We start from the raw sequence: 25025 nt of genomic DNA, 5'->3' as shown, positions 1-25025 counted from the left end.
AACCTGGAAGCAAGCATCATTAAGGCCAAATAACAAAGTAAGCATAACCTACTCTTGTTCAATACACATAAACACATATTACAGAAGACACAACTCAATACAAATCAAATCCAGGAAAGCAGATCAATATCTCAGTAATTCTGGTATGGCTTAGACAAGGCATGTATTCTCTGGAGTTTACAATGAAAGCAATTTCATTGAAGCACACAATATTCTTACAGAGCTTGAAACACTCAATGCAGAAAAATGTTTCTCTTGGCTGAACAAGTCTAGGATTGGGAACACAAAAAAAAATCTGCAGATGCTGGAAATCCAAAGCAGCACACACAAAAATGCAGGAGGAACTCAGCAGTTCAGGCAGCATCTATGGAAAAGAGTAAACAGTTGACATTTTGGGCTGAGATCCTTCAAGAGGAATATAGTTTTCAAATAAGTGGCACATCCTCATTTAGACTGACATGAAAAATAGCTTCATCATACACAGAATGGTGAACTTAGTAATTCTTCACCCAATAAGTCTTTGATTCTTTAATTAAAAATCTACATATTTCTGGCCATTAAGAAAACCAAAGGTTACCGGGAAATGACTGAGGTAGAAGATCAACCTCGATTTACTGAAGCAGGCCCAAAGGGCTGGATGGCCTACACCTGCTTCTATTTCTTCTGCTCTTTAGAAGTTGATATACAAGTGTGTGAGTGTATACACAAGAGTGGATCACCTCATTCCTACAACGGATTTCAAAATGTCCTTGGACTGGTCAGCAACCGTCAGCAGGCTGGATGGAGAGCGCGGTGTCTCCCAGCGGAGGTTGGTTGCAGGGGATTCGTAGCCCATTCTTTAGTTAGAGCCTTCAGCATTTTGGGCATCGAGGGAGAGAGGAAGAGGAGAGCCATCCGCAGTACCACCAATGCGGCAGAGAGGGCCTCAAGATGGCTGTGGCTCAAAAGAGGGGAGCCATGGAGTCATAAGTAGCTAGCCATCTGGACACAAGCTGGGGTCTGATCAGCCCTGGCTGGGTCACCTGGAGGAGGTCGTATGATGTTGAAAGACCCGAAACACCCGATGATTCCAGGAGCATCACTGAGGATGTGTCCAGAAGCATCAATAGATGTATGTCCTTGTCACAATAAGTTTTAGAAAAAGAATAATATGGATTACAAAAACCTTTTATCTTGATTCTCAGCCTTAGTCATCACAAGGAATCATAAGAATATAATTTCACACTGCCAAGCTTACAATAATATCTAACTTACCTCATAATGAATTTCAAGTCCCAGAGAATATTGTATGCAACAGTCTGGAAAAAAAATACAACAGCGCTGCATTATTGGCTTGAAAACCAAACAATCATGGCAAGTAACAACATATTCATCTTAAAAGTCGCTAAATGTTGGGATAGGAAGTCTTATCATGCAAGTATGAATCTCTTATCCTTTTCTGTGTCCCCCTTCCTTTCTCCTTCATCCAGTACTATACATCTATACTATAAATTCTGCTCCTGTAAAAAAAAATTTCCTTTATGCATCCCTTTCCTGTTACTGGTCTCAAATACCTTTTATCGGTGTATTCCCCCCCAAAAAAAAACTGAGGGCTGTTTTGTCACTATCCCGACCTCAGAATGCTGCTAAGATATATGTTTACAGAGTACTATTCAAGTCATTTCCAGGATGTTTGTATTAATGACAATAACTCTAAAATATAGCAAAAACTGGAGTCAATTTATGCACAAAGCTCCCACAACAATGATAACCATATAACCTGTTCTATTGAGATACAAACATGACCCAGGACACCAAGGATAACGTTTCTCTTCTTTGAAGGATAGGAATTTTACTTTACCAAGGGGAAAAATCAGCTTTGCTTCATTGAAAGCAAACAGCATCCTGAGGTGTAACCCCCTCTGCAAATATAGTATTAATTTGTTTATAGTATTGTGTTTGTGGCTATTGAGCTCCTATTTATTGGATGGAAGATTTACTTTTTGCACACTTTACCATATTATATTTAAATATTTCATAGATTCATCTTTGATTAAATCTGTTTGGGATGCAGCTGAAAGCTCAGGTGATATTGCTCTGTCACTTCCATCAAGTCTGCTTGTTAGACCATTATAGGCAACACTCAGAATCAGGGGAAGTGTGGAAACTATTATTATTTCAGCTTTTAAGGTATCGGTCAACCATAACCAAAGATGGATAGGGGAAAATGTCAAGCATGTATAAAATCCAAGAAAATCCAAAAGGAGAAATAATTTAAAAACCAGGTACAAGTCCCTGTTTGACAACATGCTAGGAAATTTATTTCCGCATGGAACATGGGGAAGGGTTCATTTATTTGACAAGATGTTGTATCTTCCCAAGAGCACATCAGTTGAATAAGACCCAATATACTCAGAGGGAATACTAAATTGGATTTTAAACATTTTCTTCAACATAAACAAATTAATATCTCTCGTGGAGGCAGTAACATGATTAGTTTCGGTCCAGCAGCACACAGCCTTTTTGCCTAAAAGGTGGAATGTGTTATCTGCATAGCTTCAACACATCCTACAGACTATTAATTCCAGTGTATAAAGGAGGAAAGGAAGAAAATTTTATGTCTATAATTCAGGAGAGAAATAACAGATTTTCTGTCTTGTGTGGGCTTTGGAACTTACCTGCATAACAATGAGCGAAAATAAACCACAGCAAGCATAAGGTACAAACTTCCGAGTCAGCACCAAAACACAACCACCTGTTTAGAAAGAAATAAGTGACTTACAAAACACATTTCACAATTACAAATTTACACGCTTTTTACAAGAGTTTATCTAAAACATTATCAATCAACACTTATCTAGCTCTTTCAGAAATTAGCAAAGGACTGTGGAAAAATTCATATGTATGCTCACTATCTCCTACCACATCTCTTAATGTCCCGAGAGTTTTACAGCATAGTAAACAGGCTTCAAAGCCCAACTCTTTGACGTGAATCAACTTACTAACTGAGCGAATCCCATTTGCCTGTGTTTGGCTAACATTTACTTCTATAAAGTGAACATAAAGTCATAGAAAAGTACAACACAGAAACAGGCCCTTTGACCTATCAAGCCGGTGCCAAACAATTTAAATTGCCTACTCCCATTGATCTGCACCATAAACCTCCATACACCTTCCATCCATGTACTTATCCAAACTTCTCTTAAACATTGACATTGAGATTGGATGCGCCACTTGCACTGGGAGCTCATTCCACATTCTCATAACCCTCTGAGTGAAGAGGTTTCCCCTCATGTTCCCCTTAAACTCTTCATCTTTAACCCATGATCTCTAACTGTAGCCCCAACCAACCTCAGTGGAAAGAGCCTGCTTGCACTTTTCCTTCTTATGTGCCTCATAATTTTGTATACCTCTATCAAATCTCCTCTCAATCTTCTATGTTCCAAGGAATAAAGTCCTAATCTATTCAATCTTTCCCTATAGCTCAGGTCCTCCAGACCTGCCAACATCCTTTTAAATTTTCTCTATAGTCTTTCAAACTTATTTGCATCTTTCCTGTGGCTAGGCTAATAAATCCAATGACAACACAAAATATGTACTACAATTTTTTATGACTGCAAATACAAATTCCTCTGGTTCTTGATTCAGTTTCTCTCCATATCCAAAGGTCCTGACCGAGTTTATTTGTTAAATCCTATTTCCGTTCACTTCAGGAGCAGTCTATCTAGAAAACAGAAGGACCACGTTACTGGAACCATACTAACAATTGAGTCCTTCCTACAGTGTGCATGGGTTTTCAGCAGTTTCATTTGTCATCCTCTGAACTCCTACCCACTCATACATTCTTAGGTCCCTCTACGTAATTCCTTAACTTACTGAAGAGATGCATCCTGGAAAAAAATTCTTTAAATGAAATGTTGTACCTCTAAAAAGGGAAAAATGAGTCTTGGATACCTCTGCACAGTGTTGTTCTATGAAGAGTGAACAGCACACTTTCACTGCAGAGCAAGCTCTGTTAGTTAAAGGCATGCCCTGAGGAATAACAGTGTTCAGACAAAAAGTTGTAAACTGAGGAATATCTGTCATTTAGTTGGGATTCCAAAGGGCTGTTAGAGCCCCCACCCCACCCAAACAGCTGTGATTATTACACCAAGTGCTGTTGGCAAATTACTTTGCATTAAAAGACTCACTTGTGACCAGAATACTGTCCATAATGAAGCCTGTATATTACGGATGAGACTACTCACTCCCAAAAGCACAGTGCAGGTGAGAGGAGAGCTGAAAAGCACAATACAGGGAATTTTTCCCTTCACACTAATATGCTTACTTTGTCTTTTTAGATCATACTTGTTCTAATGCGTGCAGCATACAGGTAGGGTTTTTAGATTTCAGATTTAGTAATCAGATACTCAAACTGGTTGAATCTTCTGTACTTCAGGAAATTGTTAATGATTAAACAGGGATTCAGGCCACATTGAAGAGTGATGTACAAATACAAATAGTCAGTGATGGTGAATTGTAGAGTATTAACTCCTGTAGCATGGGGAATTTCCAGATTTGGTCACCGCTGACTGGCACGTTTTCTTAGCATACTTAAGTGTAGGTTCTAATAAGAAGATTTGCTGAGCAAACATTATGTGTTTCTCTGGTACTCTGCAGCTTGATTTTGAGGTGGCAAAGACAAGGGTCGTGTTATGACCTGTAAACCACTCAGTGTACCAGACTTTTGCTACTGAATTAAGTGACTGCTTCAAATAACTTCACAGTTATGTTGGAGCAATTACTAACAGTAGATAGAATCTGCGAGCTCAATAGGGTCTTTATAACCAAAATGATCACATCCTACTAATTAAATATTACTTTAGATCTCTCCAATTTTTTCCTGTAGTCGAGACCGTACAACACTTCCCTTAGAGGAAAATAAAACTAGAAACCTTGAGAACTCTTCATCGATAATCAATAAATATTAACTGAACGCTGTTATCTGAGCGTGAGACACATACAGGTACGCAAATCCTAAAAGAAAATAAATTTACCTACATGCATGTTGGTGGGCTGAGAACCTGGCACAAGCCTCACCCTTCAATGGCACAGCCTCAGCAATGAAAAGGGGATCTCATTGCTGCAAGAGTAAACCACAGGCAATGTGCAATGGCTGACTTTCATCACTGGTGTTGTGCGTCTGACAGAGATGCGACGGGCAGAGATGGTTTCTGGACTTTGAGCCTGTTACCAAGGAGAAGGGGAGACAGCAGTTTGTACCACAGCCTATCAAACACCGGCAGCTAATGTACATTGCAGCTGTCTCAGGCCAGCAGAAGGCTGAGACTGCAACCAAGTTCCTAGCATGGTAACAGGTAGCAGTAGGCAGGGCAGGGCTTTCACATTCCCACCACAACGGCACATTTATAATTGCGATAATAAGCCATTTTATATCAATTCCATTAGCACACTTGTCCCTGGGAATAAATCCAAAGCATTTATCAGAATGCACTTCACAGGTGTTTGTCACTCACCCATGTTGGAAAAATGATAATGACAGTGATGATGAGGGCAAGGCTAAAAAATTCCTCCTGCACTACATCATAGCAGATATCACTATGCAACTTCTTCAACACAGAATTATTGTTGCAACTTTGCAATTGTTGCAAAAAGGGGGGAGGAGAAGATGGCGGCGTGACACAGCTCACAGCGGCCACTCTGGTGGTGATGTCTGTTACGTGTCAAGTAGGGTGCCGTGCACAATCCTGATTTGATGAAGACGGACGTGAGAACACGGAGGAACATCTGGTGAAACTTCTGAAATGCCTGATTCGCTGCTCCTGCTACTGTGTGACCCAGAATCTCCGGAGGAGAAGGCCCCGAGTGCTCGGCTTTGCTTGTTGCTCGGCGGCCGGGGCGGGGTCGAAGTGCTCGGTAGAAGATGGTGCTCAGAGAGGCTGTGTTGGAGAGGCTGGTCGGAGGCTCGAAGTTTTCAGCCGGATGCAGAGTCCGCTGCGGTCGGGTGCTTCATTGGCAAGTTGGCGGCGCTTGGAGGTTCATGGCAGAGAGAGTTTCTCCCTTCTGCCGCCTGCGTGAGATGATGAGCCTATCGGGACTTTGAGACTTTTTTTTTACGTGCCCATGGTCTGCTCTTTATCAAATTACGGTATTGCTTTGCACTGTTGTAACTATATGTTATAATTATGTGGTTTTGTCAGTTTTAGTCTTGGTTTGTCCTGTGTTTCTGTGATATCATTCTGGAGGAACGTTGTATCATTTTTTAATGCATGCATTTCTAAATGACAATAAACGAGGACTGAGTGTCCTCATAATCTAATCTGATCTAATCTAAACTTGTATTGCTTATACCAGGGGTTTTGTTAAAACTTTCTCCAAGCAAAAATCTTTCCATGGCAAAGAAAGAATTGGACTACAGTACAAACTGAATATATAGCTGCAAGTATGATGTAGCTTTCATATCATCTGCAAAAACACATTACAATGGGTGGTTCTGGGTCTGTGTATTAAAATGCCACTCTCCTGGCCTGTACACAGCATTCTATTTAAACAACAGTTCATATTTGTTTTTAGCTTTTCTCTAAAATACAATTTTCTGTTAATATTTCCAATAACCTACACCCTTATGCTGTTGTTTGCTCAAATCCGTTAAATGAAGAATTCCCACTATTTGATTACAAACATAAAGAGAAACAAATTTCCAAGGCCATTGAGACTGAAGCAGAAAATCATATTAAAGGGTTCAGAAGAGTAAAGGTACAATGTAAATAAATAAATGCAGGGTTAAAAAAAGGCCATTCACCAATGTGGGAGAGTGGTACAAGAAGGGAAAGAGTCAAGTGGGGGAAGACAACGAGTAGCATGGAAATACCCCCACAAAAATAGTGGTTAGAGGGATGGCAACAATGAACAAAGCTGATAATGTTAGGACAATGGTAGCATTCTGGAAGGAATGTAGGACAGTACCTGGGAAAGATACAGATCTAAAGAGTAAAACCTGTATTTCATGCAGAGGGAACTTGCATGGTGAAAGGGTGTTATTAAGTTACTTGTTTGTATGTTCTCGTGAAGCATGATTAAAAACCTAAATCTCATATGATAACTGCCTTGTGTGTGCATGATTCACACTCAGTATCAATTCCTGGAAACTCCAAATTTTCTTTCAATTAATGCTGTTAAAATTAAATTCTTTTTATGAGATTTCCCCAATTTCTTGGATTTTCTGCTAGTGTGCCTTTCTAGTCATCCCTCATGTTAAAAAAATAGCTCTCGCTCTTCAACCCCATTCAATAGTTGTTCAAAAGTCAGCTGTATAATTTCTATGAAAATAGTTGCCATCTTTGAACACTGTATCGCATGCCTGCTCCTAAAATTTTGACTATTCTCCAATGCAGTCCTCCATAAATTATAATTTATTTAGATTCCTGTCGCCCTCTAACTATAAACCTCAGGTAACTATCTTGTTTGATAAGAAGCTTTAAAACCCACATCCTCTGCAACATTAAGATGACCTACTTTTAAGTGTTTAACACTTTTAGTACAGCTACACTACAGCAGGTTTTCTGATCTTTAATACCTCAAGGCTTCATTTGAAAGTCATTCCCACCTGCTTCCCAAGCTTAACATAAACTCTCAGCCTAGCAATATCATTGATACCTACTTTTCATGTATTTTGGCTCTGTTCAAAATCCTTCTGTTCCCTGTATCTCAGCTAATTGATATTCTCCTAGTTTTCCAAACCTTCTCAAGCTATCTTTTCCTGCAATGTATTTATACAAGCCATTTTTGACATCACTATATGCCTCTATTCTGTGACAGTTCTTTAGTTATTTTGCCTTTGCCTTGTGGAATATTTCATAAAATAGCCACCATCACCTACTCTCTAGTGGCCTTTTCCTAATTTGCTTTTCTTTGTGTTTCTGCTCAGAGCTCCCATTAGATCAAATGTTGCTCAGTTTATATGAAAATATCTACTGTTGTTTTCATGATTACTTCCTTTCCTCTTATCTATTATATTCTTTTCTCCAGTAACAAACTGTTCAGTGCTCTGGAGGGTAGATCTGATAGAGGTTTATAAGATTATGAGAGGCATAGATAGAGTAGACAGGGAGTACTTTTTCCCCAGGGTAGAAATGTCTAATACCAGAGAGTATGCATTGAGGTGAGGGCGGAAGGTTCAAAGGGGGCGTGAGGGGCAAGTTTTTTTAAACTGAGAGTGGTGGATGCCTGGAATGCGCTGCCTGGTATAGTGGTAGAGGCAAACACATTACAGGCTTTTAAAAGACGTTTAGATAGGCACATGAATATGAGGAAGATGGAGGGATATGGACATTGTGTAGGGAGGAGGGATTAGATTTTATAGTTTTTTTTATTTATTTTAGCTGGTTCTGTTCCTGTGCTGTACTGTTCTATATTCTAAAATAAATATAATGCTCACAGGCTATTGTCTTACCTCCATCATCATTTAGCTAAGGAAACTGGATAATGCAAAATCTACAAAGCTGATTTTCCTGTCATGCAAAAACCACCCCCTGCATTACCAAGATACATAGATGAGAAAGATGCATGCTTCAGTTCTTTAGTCTGCATCAAATTAGTTGACCTCTGTTTAGCCACCTCATTAAGCTTAAGTGTCTTCTATTGACTGCTAATGAAAGCTTTGGCAGTTGCTATGCCAATGAAAGACAGTCATGAATTGTACTGATGCGCATAATTGTTTTATTGCTGGACAATATCGGTTTGACTTGTATACACTGAACAGTCATTTCATGAGTAACACCATCCATGTGTGGATCAGGTAAGTGCTAGGTCAATGGAAAAGTAAAGTATCATAAACACGAGAAAGCCTGCAGATGCTGGAAATCCAGAGCAACACACGAAATGCTGGAGGAACTCAGCAGGTCAGGCAGCATCTGTGGAGAATAAACAGCCAGATTTTCCTATCAAGACCCAACTTCAGGACTGAGAAGGAAGGGGGAATATGGCTGAATTAAAAAAGGTGGCAGAGGGAAAAGAGGACAGCTGGAAGGTAATATGTAAAGCCAGGAGGGTGAGAAAGGTCAAGGGCTGGAGAAGAAGGAATCTGATAGGACAGGAGAGTGTACCATAGGAGAGGCAGAGGGGACCCAGGGGAAGTAAAAATCAGATGAGAAGAGGTAAAAGGTCAGGGTTTCAGTAATAGCCGCAGGGAACATTGTGGGGACAAGGAAAATTGTCAGTCTTCCAGATAAACCAAGAACTAATAGCACGGTTGAGTTAACTTATAAGAAGTGCAACCAGGGAGGTGTTGGGGGGTGGGAGGAGGGGGGGGGGGGGGAAATGGCCTAAACTTTTTCCTTACACTCAGTGGATATGGTGGCAAAGCAGTGCTCTTACTGGACCTGTGAAGCAAAGGCTTGGAGATGAGATCAAATCTCACCATGGAAAATGGGGGATTTAAATAGTTAAATGAAAAATATGGAGTTAAAAGTGACAATGAAAACAGGTTATCCTAATTTCCTAACAGGAAAGAGGGTCTGCAATACTTGTCGAGCCTATTTGTGTAGGTTTTCAAATTAAACAGCAGAGGCATTTTATGTTTAAAAAACTTGTAGCAACTCATTCATTGAGCATCAAAAACTGAACACAACGTGCGGTAAGAGTACTTTACATAATTATGTCATTGCATTAGAACAAAGTGAACCCCAGCCCAATGTCAGTGGTTGTGAATTCTGTACATTTCCATCAATTACATTACCCTGCATATGCAACATCGAATTTAAAGCAATGTGATTTACCCTAACCAACTCCATGAACTTTGCCCAGCCAGATGTTCAATTCAACCAAAACTACTACACACCAGCAGGAACACCTTCACTACACTCACTGCAACAGGAGTAAGGCAATGACTCAACACTATCAGCTCAAGGCTAATTGTGGATGAACAATAAGTGTTTACTTTTCCAGTGGCATCCATAGCTAATCAATATACAAGCAGAAGTACTGTGAGGTTATACAATTCTAAACAAGATCTTGTATTATGCCTTTGGATCTGAACAGCTGATCCAGTTTGCAGCCAAATACAGAATCTCGCACCCTTCACCTGATATGACCAAACAACGCAGAACTGGACATTCTTCACCCCATTACAATAAAAGGCACCACAGTAGCATAGTGACTAGAGCAACGCTATTGCAGCTCCGGGCATCAGAGTTTGCATTCCGGCACCATCTGTATGTTCTCCCTGTGACTGAGGGGGTTTCTTCCGGGTGCTCTAATTTCCTCCAGCGGCTCAAGATGTACCAGTTAGTAGGTTAATTGTCCTGCGATTAAGCTAGTGTTAAATTGGGGGACCTCTGGGTGGTGCAGGTGTTGGGCCAGATGGGCCTGTTCTGGGCTGCATCTCTAAACAAACAAACAAAGTAAATAAATGACTCACCAATCTGCCCAATCATGTTAACCAAAACGAACAGAATGCCAAAGAAAGCCCCACAGTGCCAGCTATTGCTGATGTAATCTCGCTGATCATTCCACTGGAACCACATGCGAATCCCATCTTCCAGGAATGTGCTGATCAGACACAAGTGTGCAACGTGAGGCAGGAAGCGCTTTGTTACTCGCAGAAACTGGAAAATTACAAAGACATAACAATTCTCAAAACAACATACATATTTAAGACTATAGATAGAGTGCATCTATTAATTTTCCACAACTGATCTTGCATCCCTGTGCAATATAATTTCTGTTGCACCGGGATGTTTGGTAGTTACCTTACCTTCAAAACAAAAATAGTAAAATATTGGAAAGTTGCAATAAAAGCCAGAAAATGGAATGCACTGTTCTTTAATGAAATTACTCAATTGAGGAACAAATACATTTTTTAAATTGACATCCCTCACAAAAATCAAAAGTAAAATGTTATATATATGATAGCCTTAAAAGGCAGTAGTTTAGGCTTTAGGAATCAATTTACAGAAATTCAAGGAGTATAAATAACCCTGGGGTAGAACTTGGCTAACATTATTCTATGCTCAAAAAGGCAATAAAAAATTCACCAAGTAAGCATAAAACATACTTCTGTGAGCTGTAAATTGAGATTATATCTCAAAGAATTTTGTCCTTAAATTATTTTGTTGGATATTTGGAGCTCAGCCTGATAATTTTTACATGCCTATTAAGAATTTTTTAAAAAATTCAAAGGTCCTTGTACTTAAAAATCTAACCTGAGGGCATATATATCAACTCTCTAGTTTCTAGTCATTTCTCTCCGCTTCCACTTTTCTCTTTTTCCATTCCCCACTGTTCCCCCGCCCAACCCCTTTCTCTTCTCATATGCCTATCACCACCCCCCTGGTATCCACATCCTTCCCAATCTGCCATGATCCACTTTCTTTTCATATCAAATTCCTTCTCCCTCAGCCATTTTACCTCCTCTACCATCACCGTCCAGCCTCTCATTGCAGTCAACAACCCCTCCCCCACCCACCTACTCATCGGGCTTCACCCATCACTTGAGAGCTTGTACTCTTTTCCCTCCCCCACCTTCTTATTCTGGCTTCTTCCTCCTTCCTTTCCAGTGCTGAAGAAGGGCCTCGGCCCAAAACATCGACTGTTTATTCCCCTCCATAGATGCTGCCTGACCTGCTGAGCTCCTTTGGCATTTTGTGTATGTAAACCATAAAGATTTGTTCTTGTTTAAAATAATAACCATAAAACTGGCCAGGGTTCTGGACAAGCGTGTACCCATGAGAGAATAATGTCACAATGGATTAATCCATAGGAACAGTTAACCAGTTTTCGATAAATAGCAACAACTTTCAGACACCGAGTATCAGAAACTAGTAAACCCTTGACAACTGGACCAATTGCAGCTCATTGAAGGATATCATTCTGTTTATCTCACAAATACGTAGGTTTTTTTTAAAGAAAGATTACTGATATGGTTCCTGGTAGAGAATCTCCTTCTGCATTATAATGTCTCTTTTAACACTGTTCTTATAGTTTTATACATAATCATTTAAAGATCATGATGACATTCATGTCTAAGAGTTGGTACCTCCATAATACACCAAATAATTGTCAAACCTGTGTCATTAATCTTAGAACGTGGCCTTTCCAGCCTGATAAGACAACTTGATTTTAGAATATTGTGGCTACATGGTGCACCACTCCCACCAACACATCTCCTACAATTTAGTATGAGTAATTTCACCATAATTCCACTCAGCAGTATCATATAATTTGGTACCCAAATTGATGAACCCCTCTTTTGTGACTGTCATCAGTCACTGGACAGAAATGTAAGCTGGTGACATAGACATCTTTATTCATCTCCTGAAAGCATTCTTGTGGAAACACTCATGGTGGAGTTTCATAGACCCTAAAGTACATCACATCTTTTACCCATGAGATCAAAGGTAACAGCAGGTGATTCAATAAAATTTCAATCATTACAACGAGATTGTTTACTTCAATATTTTGGCTTGACAATGCTTCCTTTGAATTAAATCTATAGTGGAGAACACCTCCAGATGTTCAAGGCCCAACTACTAATCACAGCTACCAATTGCTTTTGCCCACAATGCACTAGAATATGTAGATCCTGGATCGGCCTCTACAGCCACCTGAGGACCCACCAACAGACATCTTAGGAGAACATCATCCTGATCTTGAGTGATCACACTGCTACTATAGGCAACATCAGATGAGGATGACAGGTTTCTCTCCCTGAAGCACATCAGTGAATCTGAAAGGTTTGATGACAACCACAGTATTTTATGCCCCAATTACTGATACAACACTTATATCCCAGGATTCAGTAGATTTCCCAGCTGCCATAGTATGATCAAACAAACACCTCATGAGAAACAGTCCAGTATAAACCACCATGCTACAGTATCTTCTAAATATCAAATTATTTAATCTGTAAAACATTATTTTCTATCTTTGACAGGTCCTCAGGGTCAAAAATTTACATACTTTCTCTCCAGCTTTAATATCAGTAATGGCACCCACTCAATAACAAGATCGCTGTTAAAACCTATCAGATAGATTTTCCTTCTCTAAACTATATTCACTTTCTTTTAGAGAATAGAATCTGTCATCTTTAACCTTTCTGGAGTGTTTGAATTCAGATCCTTTGAAATCCTTCCCAAATCCACTAGTTCTACCTTCCTTTCCTATTTCAATCCATCATCTGCAGTCCTTTGATACCTCCTTCACCTCCTGGTCTCTATCACTATTTACCCTTCTCTCATCTACCTAACTCCATCTGTCAATCAAACCCTCCTCACTTAGATCCACCTATTCCAGTTCTTTCCACACCCCACTCCTTCACAATTTTATACTGGCCACCTGCCCTCTATCATTCAGTTCAAATGAGGGCCAAGACCTGAAACCAACTATCTGGCCCTCAAAAGATGCTGCCTGACCTACTGAGTTCCTTTAGCTCTTCGCTTTTTTTGTTCCAGGTTTTAGCATCTGCAGTCTCTTGTCTCTCCAATGGTTCGAGGTGGTGGTTCTCAGGGAAAATTAAGATCAGGCTATAAAAGTTGGGTTTTCCAGCAGAGAAAATGCAACACAATTTACAGTTGTGGTCTAACAAATTGAATTTTTCATTCCTAACCCTTTGAACATAAGCCATCTTTCATGTTACTGAAGCTTCATGCCAACTTACACGACGAAAGGGCGTACAGCAGTGAGGTATACCACCTAGTTGCGTGGTGTCACAGCAACAACCTCGCACTCAACATCAGCAAGACCAAAGTGCTGATTGTGGACTTCAGAAAGGGTAAAAAGAGGGAACACAAACCAATCCTCACAGAGGGATCAGAAGTGGAGGGTGAGCTACTTCAAGTTCATAGGTGTCAATATCTCTGAGGACCTAACCTAGACGCAACATACTGATGCAACTATAAAGAAGGCAAGATAGCGGATATATTTTATTCAGCATTTGAAGAGATTTAGTTTGTCAACAAAAATACTTGAAAACTTCTACAAATGAAAGTGGAGAGCAGTCTGAGTAGCTGCATCTCCGTCTGGTAAGGGAGAGTGGGCTACTGCACAAGATTGAAATAAGTTGCAGAAACTTGTAAAATTAGCCAGCTCCATCACGGGTTCAAGACTCCAGTATCCAAGATGTCTTCAAGGAGCAAGGCCTTAGGAAGGCGGCATCCATCAATAAGGACCCCCACCACCCAGGATATGCCCTCTTCTCATTGTTATCTTCGGGAAGGAGGTACTGAAGCCTGAAGGCACACACTCAATGATTCAGGAACAGCTTCTTCCCCTCTACCATCTGATTTCTGAATGGACATTGAACCCATGAACACTACTTCACTCATTTGTTTATTTCTGGAGGGTTTTTTGCACTAATTTTAACTAAACTATTTAATAGACATATATGCAGTGCCTATAAAAATATTCACCCCCCCTGGAAGTTTTCATGTTTTATTGTTTCACAAAATTGAATCACAGGATTTAATTTGGCTTTTTTTTGACACTGATCAACGGAGAAAGACTTTTGTGTTAAAGTGAAAACAGATCTCTACAAAGTGATCTAAATTAATTACAAATATAAAACAAAATAATTGATTGTGAAATCATCACTGGTGCAGCCAATTAGTTTTAGAAGTCACATAATTAAATAGAGATGACCTGTGTGCAGTCAAGGTGTTTCAATTTATTGTGGTAAAAATGCACCTGTATCTGGAAGGTCTAACTGCTGGTGAGTCAGTATGTTGGCAAAAACTACACCATGAAGACAAAAGAACACTCCAAGCAACTCTGTGGAAAGGTTATTAAAAGCAAAAGACATGAGATGGATACAAGAAAATTTCCATGTCACTGAATATCCCTTGGTGTACAGTTAAGTCAATCAGAAACGTTAAGTAATATAGTACAGCCGTATATCTGCCCAGAGCAGGCTGTCCTCAAAAACTGAGTGACCATGCAAGAAGGGGACTAGTGAGGGAGGCCACTAAGAGACCCATGACAACTCTGGAGGAGTTAACAAGCTAAGATGGAAGAGACTGTGCATACACCTGTTGCCTGGGTGCTTCACCAGTCGTAGCTTTATGGGAGAATGGCAAAGGGAAAGCCACTGTTGGAAAAAAAACTCACATGAAATCTTGCCTAGAGTTTGCCATGAGGCATGTGGGAGACTCTGAAGTCAGCTGGAAGGTGATTTTATGGATCTTTTTGGCCATCAGACTAAATGCTATGTTTGGTGTAAGCCAAACACCACACATCATCAAAAACATACCATCCATACCGTTAAGCATGTTGGTGGCTGCATCATGCTATGGTGATGCTTCACTGCAGCAGGCTCTGGAAAACTTGTGAAGGTAGAGGGTACAATAAAATCGTGGAGGAAAGCCTGCTGCAGTCTGCAAGAGAACTGTGACTTGGGAGAAAATATTATCCAGTACGACAATGACCCTAAGCACAAAGCCAAAGCTACAGGAGAATGGCTTAAAAACAACAAAGTTAATGTCCTGGAGTGACTAAATCAGTCTAAACTTCAATCCAATTAAGAATCTGTGGCTGGACTCGCACACGATCTCCATGCAATCTGACAGTTTTGTAAAGAAGAATGGGGAAAAATTATATCCATGTGCAAAGCTTTAGAACCCTATCCACACAGACTCAAGGCTGTAATTGCTGCCAAAGGTGCATCTACTAAATACTGACTGGAAGGGGGTGAATACTTATGCAATCAATTATTGTTTTATATTTGTAATTAATTTAGATCACTTTGTGGAGACCCGTTTTCATTTTGACACAAGTCATCTTCTGTTGATCAGTGTCAAAAAAGCCAAATTAAAATCGTCATGATTCAATATTGTAAAACAACAAAACATGAAAAATTCCCAGAATACTTTTTATAGCACTGTACCTTAATTCAGTTTTTGCTCTATCATATTTCACTGTACTGCTTTTGTAAAGTTAACAAACTTCATGACATATGCTGATGATACTAAACCTGATTCCAATTACTCGACATTATGACCAGACAATGTATTCAGTCTGAAAAGTTTGGATGGAACACTCAATTTCTCAAGCAGCTACTTGGTTTAATCCCATTGTGGAAAATATGTCAGACCATGTATCATACATAAACTGGCATTGCCTAAAATTGATAAATTAGAAAGGTTAGTTCCACCTGGGGTAGATAAATCATTTGATTCAGACAGGTGTTCTAGATAGTTATAGGAATTAAAGGAGGAAGTTGCACAAATCCTGGCTACTATCTCTTAAATGTCTAGAGTTTCGGGGATTATGCCTGAGGACTTAAAATTCCTAACGTGACACCCTTGCTAAAAAAGGATTCAGGCATAAACACAGTAACTGTGAACTAGTCCATTTAAGCTTGGTAGTGGGTGACATTATGGCAATAATAATCAAGCACAGAACAGCAGTCACTTGGATACATGCAGATTAATTAGAGAAAGCCAGCATGGATTTGTTAACTGCATATTGCTTTTCATGAAATAACATATAAAGTTAATGAGAGATAGGTGGATCTAGTGAATATGGGCTTCCAAAAGACTCATCCCAGCACATGCTAGGGCCATCATCAAAACTGAAATTCGTGGAAATACAAGGGTCAGAGGCAGCATAGATAGAAAACTGGCTGTGTAACAGGAAACAGAGGTGAAAGATTGTTTTCAGATTCAATGGAAACAATCCCAAATATCAGTTGCAGCACCACAACTTTTATTAGTGTCTATTTATGATACAGACTTGTGTTTGCATGCCACAATTTCCAAATCTTCAGGTGACACAGAACTTGGGAAGCTCAGAGAAAAGTGAAGGGGGCAAAATGCACTTTCAAGAGATAAAGACGGCTTACTGGAATGCACAATTAGGTATAAATTAATGGTAAAAATTAATGTTGAGAAACCTGTTACATTTTGATGTATAATAAGCATTTAAATGAAAGGACACAAATCTAAACGGATACAAGAACATAAAGATCTGGACTATGCGTGCTTTGTTCATTATAAGAGGCAGTGTTGATAACAAATGTAGTTAAAAAACTGTTTACAGAACATGCAGACATAAATAGAAGAACAAAGTATGAGGGCAAGAGAATTAAAAATATGGCCATCACTAGAATACTGTTGTGGGTGCCACACATAAGGAATGAGGTAGAGAAGGTGCAGAAGAGAGTAAAATAATTTCAGAGATGAAAGATTTTAAGTACTCAAAGACTAAGAAAGCATTGTTCTCCTTAGAACCTAGGAGGCTGTGAGGAAATATAATAGAGGTTCATAGAATTATGAAGGGTTTAGGCAGAATAAAGAGAGGAAGTTCTCATTGGCAGACAGATGGATGACTAGGAATCAGGTGATTGGCTGCAAGTGATACAAAGAAAACTTCTTTTAACAGAGGGAACAGTTTGAGTCTGAAACGGTTGCAGTGGACGCAGATTCAATTGCAGTGTTCAAAAAGGAGCTGGATTAGAATCTGGAATAGGAAGAATTTGAGGGTTTCGGGGAAAGAGAAGGGGAGTGGCACTAAATTCAATGGGCTGAATAGCTTCTTTCTTGTTGTGATAATTCTGATTCTGAGCAGCCATGGCATGCACTAAATGAAACACATTAGTACCAATTACAGATAATTTCCAGGTTGGAAGGCTACGTCTACATACTAGGGTGTCTCAGATCAGTGCTGGGATTCAGATACAACAATAAGATGGTTGAAGGAACTAAGTGGAATACATTCAAGCTTTTGATGACAAAAAGCTACATAGCAGTGCTAGTTGTCATTACGATGTAGACATACCAAGGGGATTAAAGGGAGGCTAGCTGAATGAGCAAGAACATGGTTAATAGAAAATATTGTGGAGATATTAAGTCATTCATTACCGCAGAAAAACATGGGACAGGCAAAATATGTTTTCCAAATGGCAAGAGGTGAAAAACACCTAACATTCATAGAGAAATGTTTGCTCGTACTAGCAAAACATTCAAAGCTCATGTGCCGATACAGAAAGAAATTAGAAAGATAAATTCGGGCTCTGAGTGCAAGAGAACTCGTGCCAGATTAAAAGTATTTTAATAAAATTATACCCAAGTATGGTATAATTCTCCTGGAGAACTGCATATAGCTCGTCAAGGGTATACTAGATGTTACAATAAAACAAAGGTCCCTCCAGGTTGAATTTTGGGATGTGAGGATTATCTGAGAGGGATTAAGGTACATCAGAGCTAATCTCACTGAAACGATTAACTCCTGAAGTAGTTTGACAGGGTGAATTTAGGGCTGATATTTTCTTTGTCCCAATTCAGATATCAGTCAAAGGGGTCAGTCATTCAGGTTTGACATGAAAACAAATCGGTGAGAGGGTTGACAGTTTCACATTCCTAAGAATGAACATCATCACTAGCCTCTCCTGATTCAGCCACGTTGACACCATGACCAAGAAATTTCACCAGCACCTTTACTTCCCCAGGAGGCTAAATAAATTTAGTGTATTCTCTTTGATCCTCACCAATTATTTTTACATCAATGCACCACAGAAAGGATCCTGTATGGATGCATGACGGCCTGGTATGGCAGCTGCTCAGCCCGTGACCTTCAGAAACTGCCGAGTTCTGGACACAGCTCAGCACATCACATAAACCGGCAACTCAACCATACTATATAGACTTCTCACTGCCTCACTAAAGCAGCTAACATCACCAAAGACCTCCAACCCACCTGGAACATTGACTAGTCTCACCCATCCCATTGGTAAGACACAAAAGCCTGAAAGCAGGTACCTCCAGGCTCAAGGATGTGTTCCATCCTGCTGTTATAAGGCTACAAATGATCCCCTAGAGTGATAAAATAGACTCTTGAGCTCAATCTAGCTCATTATGACCAAACACCCTATCATCCACCTGCAGTGGACTTTGCCTGAAATGGCAACACTTCATTCAATACTCTGGTATTATTTTAGCTTGTACTACCCTCAATGCACTGTTGGAATGAACTGAACTGTCGAATGGTACACAAGGCAAGTTTTTCATTGCATCTTGGTACATTTCATAATTATAAACAAAATGGGCTTCTTCTTACGCTGTTTTAAAATTAAACAACCTGTTTGCCACTTTGCTGTTATATTTGATCCTGCATTCATTTTTAGACCCCTAAATCTATGCCACCACAAAGAATCCAATCTATTTATTTATTAAGATAAAGCACAGAGCAGACCCTTCTGGTCCTTCATGTTGCCCAGTAATCCCCAATTTAACCCAAGCCTAATCAAGGGACAATTTACAATGACCAATTAACCTACCAACCAGTACGTCTGTGGGAGAAAACCCACATGGTCACAGGGAGAATGTACAAACTCCTTCCAGCAGCAGCAAGAATTGAACCTGAGTCACCAGTACTGTAGAGCCTTGTGCTCTGTGTCCAGAACTCGGCAGTTTCTGAAGGTCATGGGCCAAGTAGCTGCCATACCCACTATGCTTTTTACTGATACTAGTACAAGTAGCTCATTGACAGCTGAAAATCTCTTCATTCCTCAAAATCTCTAAATTAGATCACCCCAATATATTCCAGAATACACGAGGCCATTCAAAACTGTTGCTGCCTATATCTTAATTCACACCGAACCATACTTACAACATCTGTGCTTGGAGCCAAGTTCAGAAAAGCCTTGATTAAAAAAAAATTGATTTGCTCTGTGCTTTTTTTCCAACCCCGACTTTCTTGCAGTCCTACAATTATCCAATTTCCCTTAGCCTTGACTTCTTACTCACCCTCAATTGATAGTTGTGTTTTCAGCCGTCAGTGCACCAACATCTCCCCCCCCCCCCATCACAAGACTCCTCCTCTTGACCAAGCCTTTGGGCACCTGCCCTTGTATCTCCTTATGGAGATTTTTGTCGGAGAAACAGTTTGCTATACTAACGGAGATAAGTAAATAGGCCTTAAATGAAACTTCTGGGTAATGCTACCCTCTGAATCGAAATATTTCTTAAGTCTTTAAAATGATTAATGTAGATTAAGGTTTGGTTCAGAAATCTCAACTTTTGCTTTTCGAACAACTGTTTCACAGCACCGACTGTACAGTTATTTCCAACTGAATGGAACTGGGATCTATGCTAGATGTAACCTCATCAACAGCCAGGGCAGCCCTGGACTGAGGGGACGCAAAGCCGGGATCGCAGTACCCTGACTGACTCCTGATGATGATTTGGGGGGGGGGGTAATGACGCGGGGCCCAGGCTATTGCCCCCCGACTAGGCCACGGGAAACGGGGAGAGAGCGGACGCTGCAGCCCCGGTCAGGCGGGGGAGCTCCGACGGACCGGGGTGTGAGGAAGCCAAGGGAGAGGGCGTACCTGGTCAGCGAGATCCTCTGCAATCCCCATGAGATCACTCAAAGGCGCCATGTCGCTACCGCCTCTCGCCCGCTCACTCTCCGCGCTCGGGCTCGCGAAGGGGAACGGGGCGGGGCGGCCGGGGAGGGGGCGGGGCTCCAGCTCACTGCCACGTCGTAGTGGGGAAGGCGATCACGTGTGTGTGTGTCTGTCTGTCTGTCTATGGCTATCTGTGTCTCTGGTCTGGGTGTGTGTGCGTCTGTCCGCCTATATGGCTCTGTCGGATCTGTGTTTCTGCGTTTCTGTCAGGTGTCTGTGTGTGTCTATGTGTAGGCGTCTGTGTCGGGTTTCTGTGTTTATTTCTGTCTATATGTCTGTATCAGATCTGTGTGTCTGTGTCGTTGTCAGGTGTTTGTGTCAGGTTTCTGTGTGTGTGTCTGTGTCTTTATCAGGTTTCTGTGGGTGTGTCAGTGTCTTTGTCAGGTTTCTGTGTGTGTGTCTGTGTCTGTCAGATGTCTGTGTCAGATCTGCGTGTCTGTGTCTGTCAGATTTCTGTGTGTGTCTGTGCCTGTCAGATGTCTGTCTGTGTCAGATCTGTGTGTCTGTGTCTGTCTGGTTTCTGTGTGTCAGATGTCTGTCTGTGTCAGATCTGCATGTCTGTGTCTGTCAGATGTCTGTGTCAGATCTGCGTGTCTGTGTCTGTCAGATTTCTGTGTGTGTCTGTGTCTGTCAGATCTGCCTGTCTGTGTCTGTCAGGTTTCTGTGTGTGTGTTTGTGTGTGTGTGTGTGTGTGTCTGTCTGTGTCTGATCTGCGTGTCTGTGTCTGTCAGGTTTCTGTGTGTGTGTGTGTCTGTCAGATGTCTGTCTGTGTCAGATCTGCGTGTCTGTGTCTGTCAGGTTTCTGTGTGTGTCAGGTCTGTGTCTGTAGGTGACTTTAAAGCGGACGCAAAAGAGAGATATGGTCTGTGACGTATGCGATCGGAAAGCGGATGGGTGTTAAGAGCGAGTGTAGAACGCGGACCCGAGAATTAGGAATGCGGGCGCGAAAATGGAAGGGAGTTGCGGAGGGAGAGAGTCGCTCCTGGACGTGAAGGGTGAAGTGCCGCAGGGCACAGCGGCAGCAGGAGGGAAGAGGGGTGGGAGAGTGTCCACTATGGCGCGCGTCCTCTTGCGGGACCATTGGGACAGCAATACGTGGCGAGAAGTGAGGCTGGTGCGAGGTTGAGCCAATTCAGTGTGGCCGTTGGGGGAGGCTTGCCGTTCAACTGATGTCTCAAGGTATTGCGGACGCGGAAGTACTGTTGTAGTGTAGTTCCTTGTGTAATGCAGGGAACGTAGGAGTCAGTATTTACACATTGTTACCGTTACAGCAACCGTCGCGAATCTATCAGTGCACTGGGCGAACTCTTGTCTATTTGAGATTTCTTTTCGAGCTCGCCATTCGTGAGTTGAATGTTGAATGTCGTTTCTGAAGGATTGCACAACAGCTATGCACTTATTCCTAGTCACACCTAACACTGAACTACCCGTTGAACTATTGTCTCCCAAAGTTCAGAGTAAATTTATTATTAATGTATCTATATGTCACAGCCCTGAGATTCATTTTCCCGCCGGCAACAGTAAATACATGAACACAATTGAACACTATGAAAGACTGCACCCAAAAGGACGACAACAACAACCAATGTGCAAACAAAAGTAATAATAACATATGAATATTAGGGGCATTGATGTTCCATACCAGGCCATGATGCAACCAGTCAATATACACTCCAACTCAAAGCAATAGAAGTTTAATCAATACACATCAAAGTTGCTGGTGAACACAGCAGGCCAGGCAGCATCTCTAGGAAGAGGTACAGTCGACATTTCGGGCCGAGACCCTTCGTCAGGACTAACTGAAAGAAGAGCTAGTAAGAGATTTGAAAGTGGCGGGGGAGGGGGAGATCCAAAATGATAGGAGAAGACAGGAGGGGGAGGGATGGACCAAGAGCTGGACAGTTGATTGGCAAAAGGGATGTGAGAGGGTCATGGGACAGGAGGCCGAGGGAGAAAGAAAAGGGGGAGGGGGAAGCCCAGAGGATGGGCAAGGGGTATAGTGAGGGGGACAGAGGGAGAAAAAGGAGAGAGAGAGAAAGAATGTGTGTATATAAATAAATAACGGATGGGGTACGAGGGGGAGGTGGGGCATTAGCGGAAGTTTAAGAAGTCAATGTTCATGCCGTCATGAGAAACATAGAAAATAGGTGCAGGAGTAGGCCATTCGGCCCTTTGAGCCTGCACCGCCATTCAGTATGATCATGGCTGATCATCCAACTCAGAACCCTGTACCAGCCTTCCCTCCATACCCCCTGATCCCTTTAGCCACAAGGGCCACATCTAACTCCATCTTAAATATAGCCAATGAACTGGCCTCAACTGTTTCCTGTGGCAGAGAATTCCACAGATTCACCACCCTCTGTGTGAAGAAGTTTTTCCTCATCTCAGTCCTAAAAGGCTTCCCCTTTATCCTCAAACTGTGACCCCTCGTTCTGGACTTCCCCAACATCGGGAACAATCTTCCTGCATCTAGCCTGTCCAATCCCTTTAGGATTTTATACATTTCAATCAGATCCCCCCTCAATCTTCTAAATTCCAACAAGTATAAGCCTAGTTGATCCAGTCTTTCATCATATGAAAGTCCTGCCATCCCAGGAATCAATCTGGTGAACCTTCTTTGTACTCCCTCTATGGCAAGGATGTCTTTCCTCAGATTAGGAGACCAAAACTGCACACAATACTCCAGGTGTGGTCTCACCAAGACCTTGTACAACTGCAGTAGTACCTCCCTGCTCCTGTACTCGATTCCTCTTGCTATAAATGCCAGCATACCATTTGCCTTTTTCACCGCCTGCTGTACCTGCATGCCCACTTTCAATGACTGGTGTATAGTGACACCCGGGTCTCCTCGCACCTCCCCTTTTCCTAATCGGCCACCATTCAGATAATAATCTGTTTTCCTGTTTTTGCTACCAAAGTGGATAACTTCACATTTATCCACATTAAATTGCATCTGCCATGAATTTGCCCACTCGCCTAACCTATCCAAGTCACCCTGCATCCTCTTAGCATCCTCCTCACAGCTAACACTGCCGCCCAGCTTCGTGTCATCCGCAAACTTGGAGATGCTGCATTTAATTCCCTCATCCAAGTCATTAATATATATTGTAAACAACTGGGGTCCCAGTACTGAGCCTTGCGGTACCCCACTAGTCACTGTCTGCCATTCTGAAAAGGTCCCATTTATTCCCACTCTTTGCTTCCTGTCTGCCAACCAATTCTCTATCCACATCAATACCTTACCCCCAATACCGTGTGCTTTAAGTTTGCACACTAATCTCCTGTGTGGGACCTTGTCAAAAGCCCTTTGAAAATCCAAATATACCAAATCCACTGGTTCTCCCCTATGCACTCTACTAGTTACATCCTCAAAAAATTCTATGAGATTCGTCAGACATGATTTTCCTTTCACAAATCCATGCTGACTTTGTCCGATGATTTCACCGCTTTCCAAATGTGCTGTTATCACATCTTTGATAACTGACTCTAGCAGCTTCCCCATCACCAATGTTAGGCTAACCGGTCTATAATTCCATGGTTTCTCTCTCCCTCCTTTTTTGAAAAGTGGGGTTACATTAGCCACCCTCCAATCCTCAGGAACTAGTCCAGAATCTAAAGAGTTTTGAAAAATTATCACTAATGCATCCGCTATTTCTTGGGCTACTTCCTTAAGCACTCTGGGATGCAGACCATCTGGCCCTGGGGATTTATCTGCCTTTAATCCCTTCAATTTACCTAACACCACTTCCCTACTAACATGTATTTCCCTCAGTTCCTCCATCTCACTGGACCCTCTGTCCCCTACTATTTCCGAAAGATTATTTATGTCCTCCTTAGTGAAGACAGAACCAAAGTAACTATTCAATTGGTCTGCCATGTCCTTGCTCCCCATAATCAATTCACCTGGTTCTGTCTGTAGGGGACCTACATTTGTCTTAACCAATCTTTTTCTTTTCACATATCTATAAAAGCTTTTACAGTCAGTTTTTATGTTCCCTGCCAGTTTTCTCTCATAATTTTTTTTCCCTTTCCTAATTAAGCCCTTTGTCCTCCTCTGCTGAACTCTGAATTTCTCCCAGTCCTCAGGTGAGCCACTTTTTCTGGCTAATTTGTATGTTTCTTCTTTGGAATTGATACTTTCCCTAATTTCCCTTGTCAGCCACGGGTGCACTACCTTCCTTGATTTATTCTTTTGCCAAACTGGGATGAACAATTGTTGTAGTTCATCCATGCAATCTTTAAATGCTTGCCATTGCATATCCACCGTGTACCCTTTGAGTGTCATTTGCCAGTCTATCTTAGCTAATTCACGTCTCATACCTTCAAAGTTACCCTTCTTTAAGTTCAGAACCTTTGTTTCTGAATTAACTATGTCACTCTCCATCTTAGTGAAGAATTCCACCATATTATGGTCACCCTTACCCAAAGGGCCTCTCACGACAAGATTGCTAATTAACCCTTCCTCATTGCTCAATACCCAGTCTAGAATAGCCTGCTCTCTAGTTGGTTCCTCGACATGTTGGTTCAAAAAACCATCCCGCATACATTCCAAGAAATCCTCTTCCTCAGCACCCTTACCAATTTGGTTCACCCAATCTACATGTAGATTGAAGTCACCCATTATAACTGCTGTTCCTTTACTGCACACGTT

General features: G+C 41.3%; 1 protein-coding gene across 1 annotated transcript in view; it reads right to left on the bottom strand.

Annotated features, from left to right (window-relative positions):
- The window catches only part of LOC140191090 (surfeit locus protein 4-like), a 28767-nt gene extending 7405 nt beyond the window's left edge, over positions 1-21362 (bottom strand). Inside the window, exons 1-4 of the mRNA XM_072248166.1 lie at positions 20297-21362; positions 10397-10583; positions 2658-2734; positions 1255-1298 (exon numbers count right to left, since the gene is read on the bottom strand). Coding sequence (XP_072104267.1) covers positions 1255-1298; positions 2658-2734; positions 10397-10583; positions 20297-20347 — 359 coding nt within the window. The 5' untranslated portion in view covers positions 20348-21362. The remainder of the gene's footprint in view (positions 1-1254; positions 1299-2657; positions 2735-10396; positions 10584-20296) is intronic.
- Positions 21363-25025: the final 3663 nt, after the last annotated feature.

Source organism: Mobula birostris, chromosome 32 (genome assembly GCF_030028105.1).
Source record: "Mobula birostris isolate sMobBir1 chromosome 32, sMobBir1.hap1, whole genome shotgun sequence".
NCBI lineage: Eukaryota > Metazoa > Chordata > Chondrichthyes > Myliobatiformes > Myliobatidae > Mobula > Mobula birostris.
The sequence above is the reverse complement of the archived record's forward strand: the minus strand, read 5'-3'. Positions and strand labels throughout refer to the sequence as shown.